Source organism: Myotis daubentonii, chromosome 3, assembly GCF_963259705.1.
Source record: "Myotis daubentonii chromosome 3, mMyoDau2.1, whole genome shotgun sequence".
NCBI classification, from domain to species: domain Eukaryota; kingdom Metazoa; phylum Chordata; class Mammalia; order Chiroptera; family Vespertilionidae; genus Myotis; species Myotis daubentonii.
The window spans coordinates 95342250-95357743 of record NC_081842.1 but is presented as its reverse complement, the minus strand read 5'-3'; the positions used below and the strand labels follow the sequence as shown (position 1 = coordinate 95357743).

Here is a 15494-nt window from a genome sequence, read left to right as displayed (position 1 = left end):
ATAATCAATATTATATTCTTTAAGCAGTTAGTTAACTTTGGTTTCTAGAACCTGACCTCATTATGACAGATAATTAAGATCCATATATAAGGGAAAACTTTAACCATGAATTGTAAAACTTTCCTGTAGCCAAAATTTGCACTGCCTAGCAAAAGCAGAATTATTAACTGTACTTTTATATTCTTGCTTAGCCACTGGAGCAGGTGCTAATATGCTGTGAAATTATTTTTTTAAAAGCATACCTATAAAAAAACTGCTTTAAAGCATACTGAATCAATGATTCAGCAGTACACTATTCACTCTCCTGTTTATTCCCATGAAGACAGAGCTGTGTCATTACAATCCCAAACACAAACATCTACAACAATGTGTTTCACACAGAAGATGCACCATTGATATTTGTCAAATATGTCATCCAGACAAGAGCTGTATATACAATGGCTCTGATATAAAATAAGTTGCAGTCATCTTAAAAAAATGTACATTTTTTTCCTTAACAAACTAAAATGAACAGACTTTACTCAATGACCACTTAATGTGACAGAAGCTCTCTCCTGTAAAAAGTAATTATGCTTACATATTTATCTACAATTTTGCAAGCTATTAGTTCATATTACTTAAAATTGAAATTGGAATAATATCTTGAATTCTTATTATCCCATTTCTCTTTTCTATGCTATCACTATTACAGGGCAATTTGAGAAGCGTAAAATAAAATTCATTTCTATTACATATTTAATCTCTTAACACAAAAAAGAGACACTTGTAATTAGCTTTTCTTATAAAAGAACAGATTCATTAAAATTTTATCTGAATAAAAATCACAGTTATTACTTACCAAGGTCTTTGATTCTTGGTAGTATATTACATGTAAAATGTTTATAAGAAGCTACTTTTCCTTCATGGGAAGAAATTCCCACATGAGACTCATAAATTCTTAGACCTCTTGGCTTCTTTGGTCTGGAATGCTTAAACTACAGAATGTAAAGTTAGATACACAATTAGAACATAAATGCAGGTACAACACTAGCCAATTAAGCGTGTTAAATAAAATAGTGGATCAACTCAGTCAAATACTCTGGAAATGTTTTCACATGCAAAAAAAGAATGGCTACATCCATTAAATTTTCTTTTAGGAAAAAATACTTTTCAGAATCATGTTAATGAACCTATTTTCAAAAGAGAAATCATGTATCAGCTTCTGTTTCATCATTGAGTGAAGATATATTTTTGAGCCTAAGCCTCAGAGAAAACATAACAGCTGTGAAGTGCATATATAATTATTAAATGCCAAGCACTTATCAACAAGCTCTAATAACTTAGATGACAGAAAAGTGAGTTCTAAGATGCCTATAACTCTTGATTAAGACAGCCTTAATAATTACACTCATCAATACAGTCATGAAATGTCCTCACTATTCCTTATTCTTAAGGATACTGATCGTGCTTCAAACCCATGACAAGGAGAAATATTACATCACTAAAGAATCTTTGGTGAATCAGAAATTGTGATTAAGATTTTTAAGAATAATTACTATTGCTTATAGGTCATTATGTAGAAATTTAGTTTTCTTTCCCCCTTCAACCTCAGAAATACATGATAAAAAAAAAAACTCACTTTCATACTTTATTGGCAACAGATGATGAATCCGATACATGTGTAGCAGACGGATACAGTATGACATAAAATATTAAACCAGCATTGAAAAGTTGAACATTACTATAAAAGTTATAAAAATAAAATTTAATTTTCCTAAAAATATTGGAATAAGCATTTATTTAAAGATGTGTTTTTCTTACTTTATATGTGTGTTCGGGATCCCAGTGTATCCAATCATAATTCACATTATCACCTTCACGAGCCACATACTTCGCCCATGGTGAAATACGATACAAAATCTCTCCACTTTTACTCCTAATAACTACCTACAAAGAGAAAAAATGTAATTGCTTTAAAATGCTTTAAAACTAAGATAATGCATAATAGTTTATGAGCAATGCTATAAGATGGAAAAGGAAGAATGATTGTAAGAATCTAAACTACCATCCAGATGTGTGACCTTAAAGAAGTTTAAATTCTATGGACCTTGCTTTTCTCATCTGCTATAGTATATGACCCTTAAAGTTACTGCCAGTTAGAGTAATTTATGATTCCCTGGCAATTTCCGTGATTGCAAGCCAATCATTAGAGTGGTTAATTAAAGTCAGCATACAGTACATAATAAAAAGACATAAATATTATTTGGGAACTGCAGTCAATAAATCAAACATCAGGATGAAATAATCCTACTCTATTGTAAAAATGTGACAAGTGAGTTATATCACCACCTATTTCTTTTCCTTTCCAAAGCAATTAATTATAACATTTTCAAGAAGCTAAAGAAGAAAAAATGTTTTATTAATGCCTATCATACACACACACAGACTACCCTGCAAATATTTTCTACCCCTTTTCAATCTCTTCTATGCTCTATTTCAAGTATGCTTTACCACATAAAACCAAACATTTTACCTTTTAGCCACCCACCCCTATATTTGCCAATAGTATCAATATTATTATCCTATATAATAACTAGAGGACCGGAGCACAAAATTCATGCACGCATAGGGTCTCTAGGCCTCGCCAGTGATCAGGGCTGATTGGGGCCTTCCAGCTGCCGGCCCGGGCCTTCCTTCGTTCTGCACCACCCTCTGGTGATCAGCGCACATCATAGCAAGCGATAGAACTACCAGTCTTCCAGTCGAACTCCCATGGAGACACTTTGCCTATTAGCCTTTTATATATATAGAAAGGCTAATATGCAAATCATCCTCTTGACCAGGAGTTCGACTAGGAGTTCAACCGGGAGTTCGAACAGGGGGCGGGGCTAGCCAGCCAACAGCCCTCATCCCCTCCCCCCAGCCAGTCCCACCCCCCATCAGGCCCCCCAAACCAATTGAGGGCAGGGCTCGCTGGCCAACTGCCCGCAGGCCGACCAGACCTCACCCATGCACGAATTTGTGCACCAGGCCTCTAGTCAATAATAAAAAATAAGAATAAAATACAAACACAATTTTTACTTTATCCACCATTTTAGACTTAGTATGAAATAGAGGACTGAATTTATTAGCATGATTAGATTAAAAAGTAAGCTACATGAACTGAGTGTCCAAGTGACTAAAATTAGACCTTTTTTTAAAGTTCTTAAATCAGAAGCTATACAATATTCTCAGCATTGAGGACATATTCTTCAGTTACCTTTAATAGAGAAAAGCTCAAGTTTGCAAAATTAATTGGTAATTAAATATTTGTATAATGTTTTACAATTTAGAAAGGACCTTTATAATCATATTTCACTTGATTCAATAGAATTTTTATAACACAAATATTGAAATTATGTGAGTTGCCAAAAATCCCAAAGTCACTGAGTGGGAGAGGCAAACACTGAACACCGAACTTCCTAACTCACTGTCTTATTCTTCATAGACTTCAAATCACAATTTATGATGGAGGGGGAAGATCCGTGATGAAATTGGAGTATAAAATAGCATAACAATTCTGAATAGCAGCTTGGCAATATGCATCAAATATTTAAAATATTCTCAATGAGTCAGCAATTTGAGTTATAGAAATATGCCCCGTGAAAATAATCAGAAAGGTGCCAAAAAATTATATATTTTTCTATTAATCTTAGTGTTACTTTTATTAGGAAGAAGTAAATGACTGAATAATGTATAGTTGTTAAACTTGTACTATTGAATTATATGTACTGAAGGATGCAAGAAAAAAATTTTTTACATTTTTATTTATTTCACTGGGGAAGGGAGGGGGAGAAAGAGATAGAAACATCAATGATGAGAGAATCATTGATTGGCTGCCGCCCGCATGCCTCCTACTAGGATAAAGACTGCAACCCAGGCAACCCAGGCATATGCCCTGACCAGGAATCAAACCATGACCTCCTGATTCATAGGCTGACACTCAACCAGTGAGCCACACTGGCGGGGTCAAATTTTTTTCAAGTTATAAAAAATAATGTGCTGCATCTTCCTAATGTAAATACACACAAACTCAGAGACTAAAGTATTTCAAAACACAGAAAAAAAAAAATTGAGCTGGTTGGCTCTGGATAGATTTAGTAGCTTTTATTTTCTAGTTGCATGCTTCTATATTATTATCACTTTGTTTCACTTGTAGAGCTTCTGTAAAATTAGGAAAAAATAAATATTTTAGTAAGGCTTGCAAATAGATGAATCATATAATTGCAAACACATTTGTAGAGGTATGCTACTAACGAAGTCAGATATATTGTGTGCCTTAAATATAGTGATAATGTTAAAAATAGAACTTTAAAAATCTATCAAATCAATTTAAAGGAATATACTAATGAAAATAATATCATGATGAACTTGGGACCTTTCAGTCTGCAGGCTGGCGCTCTATCCACTGAGCCAAACCGGTTAGGGCATGATGAACTTTTTATAGGGCAAATAGATAATCTGTAAAACAGTAACATTTTGGATGTTAATTATAAAAATGTTATTAGGTTCTTTTTTAATGAGCCAAATTATCTCTTTGACTTATGGGAGGTTACCATCAAAAGACATTATTAAATTTAAAAAAATCTCTACCTATGCAAAAGCCAAATTAACTGAGTGAACTGTATGAAGTCAAATTTTATTTAGAAATGTCATTTAGAATTCAAATACACACTATAAGAAATGCTTGGATAAAATAGTGAAGACAGAAAAAAAATGTGTGTGTGTGTGTGTGTGTGTGTGTGTGTGTGTGTGTATTCACTCATTCTGGGAACATATTTTGAAAGTCTTCTTGCCAAAAATATTGCTCCTATGGACTAGAAAATTACTGAGATAAGATGCTTGCCAGGTAGCCAACAATTTTATATAAACACAGGGATATGTTCAGCTGGTAAGATGTGTTAGCATATTGTAGAAAATGCTATTGAATGTAACCCTGGGTTTCATGAGTGAACATATAAAAGACACAGATATTCAATGACATAATTCATTTTTCCCAGATTTCACTGCCCAAAGCACAACACTATGCTTTGAGTATATACCTTTACTCAAAATAAATTATTTAAAGAGAGCTTGAAAAAATATATTAATGAAGATAACTACTTAATGAGATACAGGTCAAAGTAAATAACCAAGCAAAGTCATTTCTAATTTATAAATCAACATAATCACTTCTTCTCTTAAATTACAATGAATTTATATATCCAATATAATTGATATTATATAAAATGTAAATACAAATACATTAGTATGTAAAATCTCCTATCTAATAAATACAAAAAGGGTAATTGACCGTACCTTCGCTACACTTCCCATTGGCTAATCAGGGTGATATGCAAATTAACTGCCAAGAAAGATGGCAGTTAATTTGCATACATGGGCGCAATGATGGGAGGCAAAAGGGGAAGGAAGGAAGAACAGTGATAGGAAACCCAGGCAGCAGGCAAGAGCCAGAAGGCAAGGCCGCCCCACCCCCCAGCCGGTGATCGCCATTGGAAAGCCAGGCCGCAGGCAAGGCGTCAACCCGGGGGCTCGGGGGTGCTGCTTGGCCTGCGCCCCGTGGTCGCCATGGCGATCGGAGGGTGAGAGAACCGCATAGCGATCAGAGAGCCAGGCTCAGGCGAGGCGGCACCCCAGCACCCCAGCACCTGACATGCAAAGGTCGGGGATGAACTGACTTTTCCCAACCACATCTGCAAATACCCTGGCGAAGGCATTACTGAAGAGTTCACAACTCTCTTACTTGGCCAGGAAGAAAACAGTTGGCAACGGAAACAATCCCTTACATCAAAGTTAAGGTGCCTCTGAGTAAAAAAGAATATTTCCAACATAAAGGAGGGAGCAGGCAAAAATAATAGGTTCTCACGACTTCCACTGAAGTTTGAGCATATGACAGAGTCAAAACGAACATACAAATTAAAACAGACAGTGGACATTCAAATGACCCAAATCAACTGTCACTGTTTGTCCCAATAGCAGCAATGCTTTTATTTAGTTTAACAAACATACAAAATATAGCAAACATACATATAATATAGTTTAACAAACATACAAAACAAGTCACATGATAAGAGAGGTTCGGCTTCTAAAGTAAATTGAATATGTTCTTTAAAAATTCTCATGTCCTCCCCTCTGACTATAATTCTTAATTTTCCAATCAGGAAATTACCCCAGGTGATCCAGTAACATGTAGAACTCCAGTAACCTAACTTATTTAAAAACAAACACCCCAACCATTTTTAAAATATTTAAATTGATATTTTAGGGTTAAAATTATAGAAGATATTTAGATCCAAATATATTTTCTGAATAGAAAATATTTCAGTTTTTGGTATAAAAAAAATAAACATAAAAGAATATATAAGTGACATATTTTCCCAATGAACTCTGAATTAGTACCTTTCCCTCTAACTTTCTTCAAATTAAGGGAATCTATGGAGTTCCCTATACTGCACAAGTTTTAATGAAAGAAAATAAGACTTTCTAAGAGCATCAAATACATGTTTTCTTATTTACAAACATATATACTCTCCTCTTTCTCCCTCTCTCTCTCTCTCTCTTTAAAATATATTCTTACTGCCAAGGCTGGTTTGGCTCAGTGGATAGAGCGTCGGCCTGCGGACTGAAGGGTCCCGGGTTCAATTCCGGTCAAGGGCACATCCCCTGTAGGAGGTGTACAGGAGGCAGCTGATCGATGTTTCTCTCTCATCGATGTTTCTAACTATCTCTCTCCCTTCCTCTCTGTAAAGAATCAATAAAATATATTTAAAAAAAAAATAAATAAATAAAATATATTCTTACTGATTCAGAGAGGAAGGGAGAGGGAGAGAGATCGAAACATCAATGATGAGAGAGAATCATTGATCGATTGGCTGCCTCCTACACGCCCTGTACTGGGAATCAAGCCCACAACCCAGGCATGTGGCCTGACCTGGAATCTAACTGTGACTTCCTGTTCATAGGTCAATGCTAAACCACTGAGTCACACCTGGCCAGGCTCAATTCTTATTTATAAATTCATTCCAAGGATATATATACAGCTTGAAAAGCTGTGGAAGTAATTTCAAAAAAACTAGCTTTTAAGTAACAAGAAAACAGCTATAGAAGAAAGTTTAAATTAAAAGAAAAAAATTAATTTATAAATTAATTTTAATTTATTCAAGAGTGGGAACATCCTCCATGAAAATGTGTACCTTGACTGTGGATGGCTGGGTGGCCTTATCACACCTTAGGAATTCAAATGCTTTTTACAATGAAAAGAGAGTTTCATCTCATTTCTCTCCCAGGGTAGATGTCTGTCAATAGAAGGTGGACATCAATAAAAGGAGGGGCTTGCACAATCAATCCAGAAAGTCAGCAATCTATGAATAATCCAGAACCAAGTATTTATCTCCTCTGCCACAAACCCTCCCTCCCAGCCAGTGAGCAAATAATTACTCTCAAGTCAAGCTAAGTGCCCCCCAGTCACAGTGGCCCAATGCTGACATACAAAGCATACAAATAATTCTCACTCTGGCATAAAAGTGACAACTTCCTTGGAAGAAAAGCAGATACTGTAAATTTCTCAAAGTCTTCCTGAAACATTTTTTAAAGTAATTTTTACTTATTAAGAAAAAATGCATACATGGCAAACCATCTGTAATAAAAGGCCCATTCTATAAAATTGTACCTGGTCCTACTCATATCTGCAATCATAATCATATTTATGGACAAATATATCTATACTAATAAAAGAGTACTATGCTAATTAGACTGGGAGACCTTCCAGGAGACCTTCCAGATGTTCTTCTGGACAAAGCCATGGTGGTGGGGCCGAGGTTAGAGGCCAAGAGGGAAGGGCAGTTGTAGGTGATCAGGCTGGTGGGGGGTAAGCAGACCAGCAGGGGTCCAGTTGGGGGCAAGCAGGCCATCAGTGGGGGTCAGTTGGAGGTGATCAGGACAGTGGGGGGGGCAGTTTCGAGTGAGCAGGCCAGCAGGGGGGCAGTTGGGGATGAGCAGGCCAGTGGGGAGAGAAGGTAGGGGCGAGCAGGCTAGCAGGGGGGGCAGTTTGGGGTGATCACACTGGCGTGGGTCATTTGGGGGCAAGCAGGCCAGGAGGTAGAGTGGTTAGAGGCAATCAGGCAGGCAGGCAGGCAGGTGAGCGGTTAGGAGCCAGCAGTCCCAGATTGTGAGAGGGATGTCCAACTGCTGGTTTAGGCCCGATCCCTGTAAACTGGCAGTAGGACATCCTTCGAGGGGTCCCAAATTGAAGAGGGTGAAGGCCAGGCTGAGGAACACACCCTCCCCCGTGCACGAATTTTGTGCACTGGGCCACTAGTACAATATATAACTATATACAAATACATAATACAAAAGGCCCAGTGCACAAAATTCATGCACGGGGGCGGGTCCCTGAGCCCAGCCTGTACTCTCCAATCTGGGACCCCTCAGGGGATGTCCGACTGCCAGTTTAGGCTCTATCCTGTAAACTGGCAGTCAGACATCTCTCTCACAATCCGGGACTTCTGGCTCCTAACCACTTGCCTGCCTGATTGCCCCTAACTGCTTCTGCATGCCAGCCTCATCATCCCCAAACTGCTCCTTTGCCAGCCTGATTGATGCCTAAGTGCTCCCTGCCGGCCTGATTACCCACAACTGCCCTCCCTTGCTGGCCTTATCACCCATAATTGCTCTCCCTTGCCAGCCATCTTATGGCAGCCATCTTGTGACACGAGGGCATGATACCTACCACCTAGGCTTTTATTATATAGGATATAAAACGATGGGTACAGCCATACCAATCTGCAAGGTGAATATCAGTATTCTCTCTGTATTTATAAAATGTGACTGAACTATATTTACATCTGCATAAAGATATTTGTAGAGAGAGAAAAAATGTACACACATACATACAGAACATATTGAAATTTTTTCTTAAGTAATATTTAGAAGTTTTTGGAACAAAAGCAAAGTGTTAGAAAAAGTAATCAAAAGTTCATAATTAAGTAAGAGCCTGGCCGGCGTGGCTCAGTGGCTGAGCATTGTCCTATGAAACAGGAGTTCATGGTTCCAGTCCCAGTCAGGGCACACACCTGGGTTGCTGGCTCAATCCCCAGTAGGGGGCATGCAGGAGGCAGCCAATCAATGATTCTCTCTCTTCACTGATGTTTCTATCTCTCTCTCTTTCCCTTCCTCTCTGAAATAATATATATATATATATATTTTAAAGTAAGGAAATTGATATTCCAGAAGAGAATCTGATGATTTGATGATTTTACCAATGACCAGAATCTTTAAGAAATATATGTGTTTTAATATTTATAAATAATACAGCATAAGTATTTTAAATGAACAGATATCATAAAAATTTTAAAATAGCTTAATATTATTTTTAAAGCTCTTAAATATCATTTTAATTAAAGTAAAATTACTACTACTATTGTTTGTAAAAACAAAGAACATATATGTACTCAGCTTTTCATAGCTTTGTTTGTTTGTTATTCCTGCTTGAACCAATCTGAACACTAGGTAGGGTTATGTAGGAAGAATCTCTGCATTTGGGGAGACCGAAAAATGGCTCCTCAGATGTCTACATCCTACTCCCTAGAATCTGTGAATGATACTTTCTATGGCAAAAAATGGGATCTTTGCAGATGTGATAAAAGGATATTAAAACGAGAAATTATCCAGATTTTCTAGGAGGGCAATCACATATATCCTTATAAGTGGGGAAGCAGAGGGATATTTATACATAGAGGAAAAAAGCAATGTGACCACGGCCGCAGCTACTGGAAGCTGGAGTGGTAAGGAACAGATCCTCTGCTAGAACCTATGGAGAAGGAATGACCCTGCCAACACCTTAATTTCAACCCAGTTATACTGATTTTTAACTTCTGGTCTCCAAAACTGTGAGAGAACAAACTTCTATTGTTTTTAAAGCCACTGAATCTGTTCACCAGCCACTGGAAACTAATACAGCCATAAAGGAAAATATTGGAGACAATTACTTTGGAAGAATAAATGGAATGTACTTAAATTTAGTTCATCTCTGCCAGTGCCAGAAACAGTGAAAATATAAAGTCATCTTAATGAGTAGCCTAAATAACACATTTTATCTCTTATTAACTTCCTACTCTCAAAAAGTAGACAAGCGTATACCAATGCCTTTCAGTGACCTTCACTAAACAAGATAAATCTCATTGACGATTCCCAGGAAAAGCAAACTCCTTCAGAATAAATATTGCTGAACTTCAGAATTGATAGGAGACCCTTCAAAAAGGTGAATTTGTAATAGGCAGTTTTTATTGCTAGCCTACTTCTATGAAATTATTTTCAGAGATCAAACAAAAAGAATCACTCTTTATAGGATGGAAATAAAAACTCTACATTTATCATAAGGAAAAAGCTACAGGATTATTTTTTTCTATCCAATACCTGGCATATTTGATTTATTTTACAGAGATGACACTATTTAAATAACTAGAAAATCAGTTGGCAAAAATTATAATTATGCTTATTGAAGAAATTTCATTTTACATTTTGTAATTAGGAATATCAGGAACACTATCTGATATTAAAAGGTATTTCATTGTGAACTTTGAGTTAATTTTTAAAGTAGTGAGGAAAGGAAATCAAGATACCAATAAAAGTATCAAGGCTGTTTTCTCATAATAATAAAGCCCTTATGTGTAAATGAGCATTTTTTTGGAAAAACTTTGACAGAACGATATATAATAGATAAGTAAAATTATATAAATTAGGGTTATATATGAGCTATTAGTGATTTTCCCATGGTTTATATAAGTATAAAATTCTGGTATTTTAATGTTTTAAATTTTTCTGTAGGGGAGTAAGAGATCAACTAAAGGACTTGTATGCATGCATAAAAGCATAACCAATGGACATAAGTCACTGGGGGATAGGGGAGGCTAGGGGACTGTCTAAGGCGGTGGGATAAAATGGACACATATGTAATACTCTTTGTAATACTTTAAGCAATAAAAAAATATATATATATATAAAAATAAAACAAACAAAAAAAATAAAACAAAAATAAAATAAAAAAAATAAAAAAAAGATTTATCTGGATACCAAAGTCCATACATACATATATTTTCAAGATCTCCATCTTTGTTTCATAATTTTCAATTAATCAAATAACCTTACACAAGCCATATGCATATAGAATCACCATTGAAAATCAGCATGTCCTTATGATACAATCTACAAATGTTCAGGGGTTGGGGGAGGTAGAAAAGAGATTAAATGATCAAATTAAGCCCCTTGAGCTCTTATGTTACATAGTACTGGACACCATGCCAAAGAAAAGAAAATGTGATATCCTTGCTGACAGCTTAACTAAGAAAAAAATAGAAATCAGTTGAACTTCAAAAGCAATATACTATTTTTTAAAATTCTTTGTTTAAAGTATTGCATGATTCTCCCTTTTTTCCCCCCATTGACCTCTCCCCTGCCACCCTCTCCCCCAAGCACAAGCCCTCACCCCACTACTGTCTGTGTCCATTGGTTTTGCTCATATGCATGCATACAAGTCCTTTGGTTGATCTCTTACCCCCTCAACCCAGCCTTCCCTCATAGGTTGTACAGTCTGTTCAATGCTTCTATGTCTCTGGTTCTATTTTTGTTCATCAGTTTATGTTGTTCATTATATTACACAAATGAGTGAGGTCAGGTGATATTTACCTTTTTCTGACTGGTTTATTTTGCTTAGCATAATGCTCTCTAGTTCCATCAATGCTGTTGCAAATGATAAGAATGCCTCCTTTTTTACAGCAGCATAGAATTCCACTGTGTAGATGTACCATGGTTTTCTAATCCACTCATCTGCTGATGGGCACTTAGGCTGTTTCCAAATCTTAGCTATTGTAAGTTGTGATGCTATGAACATAGGGGTGGATATGTCCTTTCTGATTTATGTTTCTGATTTCTTGGGATACATTCCTAGAAGTGGGATCACTGGGTCAAATGGAAGTTCCATTTTTTAATTTTTTGAGGAAACACTATACTGTTCTCCACAATGGCTCCACCAGTCTGCATTCCCACCAGCAGTGCAAAAGGGTTCCTTTTTCTCCACATCCTCTCTACCACCTGTCATTTGTTGATTTGTTGATGATAGCCAGTCTGACAGGTGTGAGATGGTACCTCATTGTCATTTTGATTAGCATCTCTGGGATGATTAGTGACTTTGAGCATGTTTTCACATGTCTCTTGGCTTTCTGAATGTCCTCTTTCGAAAAGTGTCTATTTAGGTCCTTTGCCCATTTTTTTATTGGATTGTTTATTTTCCTTTTGTTAAGTTGCATGAGTTCCCTGTAAAATTTGGAGATTAAACCCTTATACTATTAATAAATTTTCATTAGTTCCCATTATTTTAGTTTTGTATGGGACTTATTTTGAAACATGCTACCACAATTCAGTTTTGTTTTTTTAATGGAAACAAAAATTGTTCCAGCATTGCATTTAATAACAGCTTGAGTAGGAATAGTTAACGATTTCTCTAACAGAAATGAAGCCACTGATATTTTTTTAAATCTTTCCTTGAAAGAAAAGATTAAGCATATTTGTTATGAAAAATAAATCTGTAATGTGACAAAAATGAGAATCAGATCAAATTATACAAACTTTAGAATAAAGGACACCAATATACAGGACAAAAGAGATAATTTTTGAGTTATAATACTCATAGTTACTTTGCTCCTGATTTAACACCAATTATAGAATTACAGAGATAGAAAGATTCATTTCTATAATACAGATAGAAGAAACAGCAGAATATTGTCAAAAAGAAACAAATGAAAATCAGTAGTTGCTTCTTATTTTAAAAACTAGAGGCCCAGTGCACAAATTTCATGCACCCAGGAGGGGGGGTCCTTAGTCAGGCCTGCGCCCTCTAGCAGTCCAGGAGCCCTTGGGTTATGTTAGACTGCCTGCTGGGAGCAGGCCTAAGCCAGGAGACAGACATCCTTAGCGCTGCTGTGGAGGGGGAAGAGGCTCCTGCCACCAAGGCTGTGCTTACAGCTGTCATCCTGGCTTCTGGCTGAGCAGCACTCCCGCTGTGGGAACACAATGGCCACCAGGGGGCACCTCCTGTGTGGAGCGTCTGCCCCCTGGTGGTCAGTGTGCATCATAGTGAATGGTCTTTTTGCTGTTCAGTCGATTTGCTTATTAACCTTTTATTATATAGGATACGTTTATATTTGGAATAATTTAGAGACAGATGTTCCTGTACCTATAAAAATAAATTTTACTCCCAAAGGTTTCCACCCTACTTCCCCAATCATCTAGTCTAAGTAATATAACTATCTTTTTTTCTGTTACTGTCTTTGACTGAAACAAAAATCTTACAAAGTAAGGTCACTAAAAAATAAAAATAAAAATAAAAAAAAACCCACAAAGGGATTATGTAAGGTTTAGCAATCAGGCATTGAAAACAATATCCCTGAGTAAGTGAGAACAACTACTCCAAAGTGAAAAAAATAGGAAGAATGCTGAAATGTTGTAATTGGGTAAAGATTGATTAGGTGTCTTAGACAAGAAAACAAATGAATTACACACGATAGAAAAATATAAAATTTAAACTTCCAAAATACTGAAAGATCAATATAGTAATAAAAGAGAAAAAAGCTATGAAAAAGGGGAGGGAGGAATCAGTGAGTTTTCATTACTGCAAAAGTGTGCTTCAAAGAGATTCATCCATGTGCAGTGAAGGCTAGAATTCTATTAAATACACAGAGTGACAATCTGGTATAATGTCAATAGAAAAATGTCAGAAGTATTTTCAAAAGTGCTAGGTTGGGGTGTTACTATATATGGTAAGATGAGTTAAAGCTCTCTTTAGAATATTTTATTAAGTATAATTACAAAAGTCAATATGGTGATAAATGTAATCATTTGAAGAAAAGAATATAATTTCCCAGCAGTCACTCTAACTGTTATTGCAATGCAGTAAGTTATAAAATGGAGGGGGGATAATTCAGTTCTTAGAATAAGTCTACAGAAATACCAGAAACTAGATATAGAATACATAATTCTAAAAATCATAAAATCTTTTGCAAAAAATATAATTACATATTTAACACACACTTAGACTGATATCTCTAAGAATATAACAAAAGATTATTAAAGAAAACAGCTAATGTTGAAAAGAATTCCTCCTAATATTTAAATATTCTTTATAAATTAAGGCTTCATAATACAGTTTGCAACACTATAACTCTTTTCTAAAGATTCTAAAAGATGTGTATTTTGCCAGACATAGATGGCATTAGGGGAAGGAAAGCACAAATAGGTGTATAAAATGCTGATAGGGAATTAGTACAACCATCAAGAAATAAAAACACAATGAAACAGACAATGTAAAAGGAAAGAAATAATGACTACATGTTAGATGTAACTCAAGATGTGTATTTGGATAATTTTTTGTCAACTATAATTTCTTGTTAACTGATTTTTACAGCATTCTTATTTTTCATAAAAGATAGTCAAGTATTAAAGTGATCTCTCTTTTGTTGTCAATCCTCATATCATCAACCAAGGATATTTTCCCATTGATTCTCTTTTGTTTTTAGAGAAAGTGGAAGAGAGGGGGACAGACAGAGAGAAACAGTGATGTGAGAGACAAACATCAATTGTTTGCCTCCCACATGTACCGCAACCTGGGTTGGGGATCCAGCCTGCAACTGAGGTACATGCCCTTGATAGGAATCAAACCAAAGACCCTTGAGTCTATGTGCGACACTCTATTCACTGAGCCAAACCTGCCAGGGCTAAAGTGATCCTTTCATTAATGGACTCAGGCCCTGGAAGAACAGACAGTGATGACAGGAAGAAGTGGTGGTATGCAATAGGAGTCTTCACAATAGAGCTGTTTACCTTAAGCCTTCCTAGTTCAGATGAATTTAAATTATTAAACATAGATATTCCCATTTTACATAGAGAGCATAGGCATAGGAAAGCCAATGAGATTTGATCACCAAGGTTGACTAGCTCTGAGGAGAAGCAAGGAAATTTAAACAATGTAGTTAAATAAAGCACAAGTCAAAGAATTACCCAGCTGACTTCTGTGTGAGATTGAGGCTCAGAGAATATCCATGTAGTGAGACACACTGACCAAAGGCTAACTGAGTCACTTGGGGAAATTTATAGCTATCGGCATATTAGGACAGTAACAGTGAACCGACTGAAGAGTAAGGAAAAAAACACATGTTTAAATTGAACAGGGTTAAACATGAATGTTGGCATTTTATATACATTTAACAGTGCTACTCAATAAAAGAACTCAGATTAAATGTAAATATTTAAATTATAAAAAGATTATAGAGTATGTACTTTATCATAAGAAAAAGGTTATGTCCTGTAAGGGTACCTTTATTCATTATTATTTGAAGGCACACTTGGTCAAAGTGCAAATACTTCTATTAAACATAACCAAAAATAATACCCACCTAAACAGTTAGAAAGTGTAATTTTCTTGCACA

At 35.9% G+C, this 15494-nt stretch overlaps 1 protein-coding gene across 1 annotated transcript in view; it reads right to left on the bottom strand.

Annotated features, from left to right (window-relative positions):
• The window catches only part of GBE1 (1,4-alpha-glucan branching enzyme 1), a 358778-nt gene that overhangs the window by 182119 nt on the left and 161165 nt on the right, over positions 1 to 15494 (bottom strand). Inside the window, exons 4-5 of the mRNA XM_059688080.1 lie at positions 1801 to 1926; positions 839 to 974 (exon numbers count right to left, since the gene is read on the bottom strand). Coding sequence (XP_059544063.1) covers positions 839 to 974; positions 1801 to 1926 — 262 coding nt within the window. The remainder of the gene's footprint in view (positions 1 to 838; positions 975 to 1800; positions 1927 to 15494) is intronic.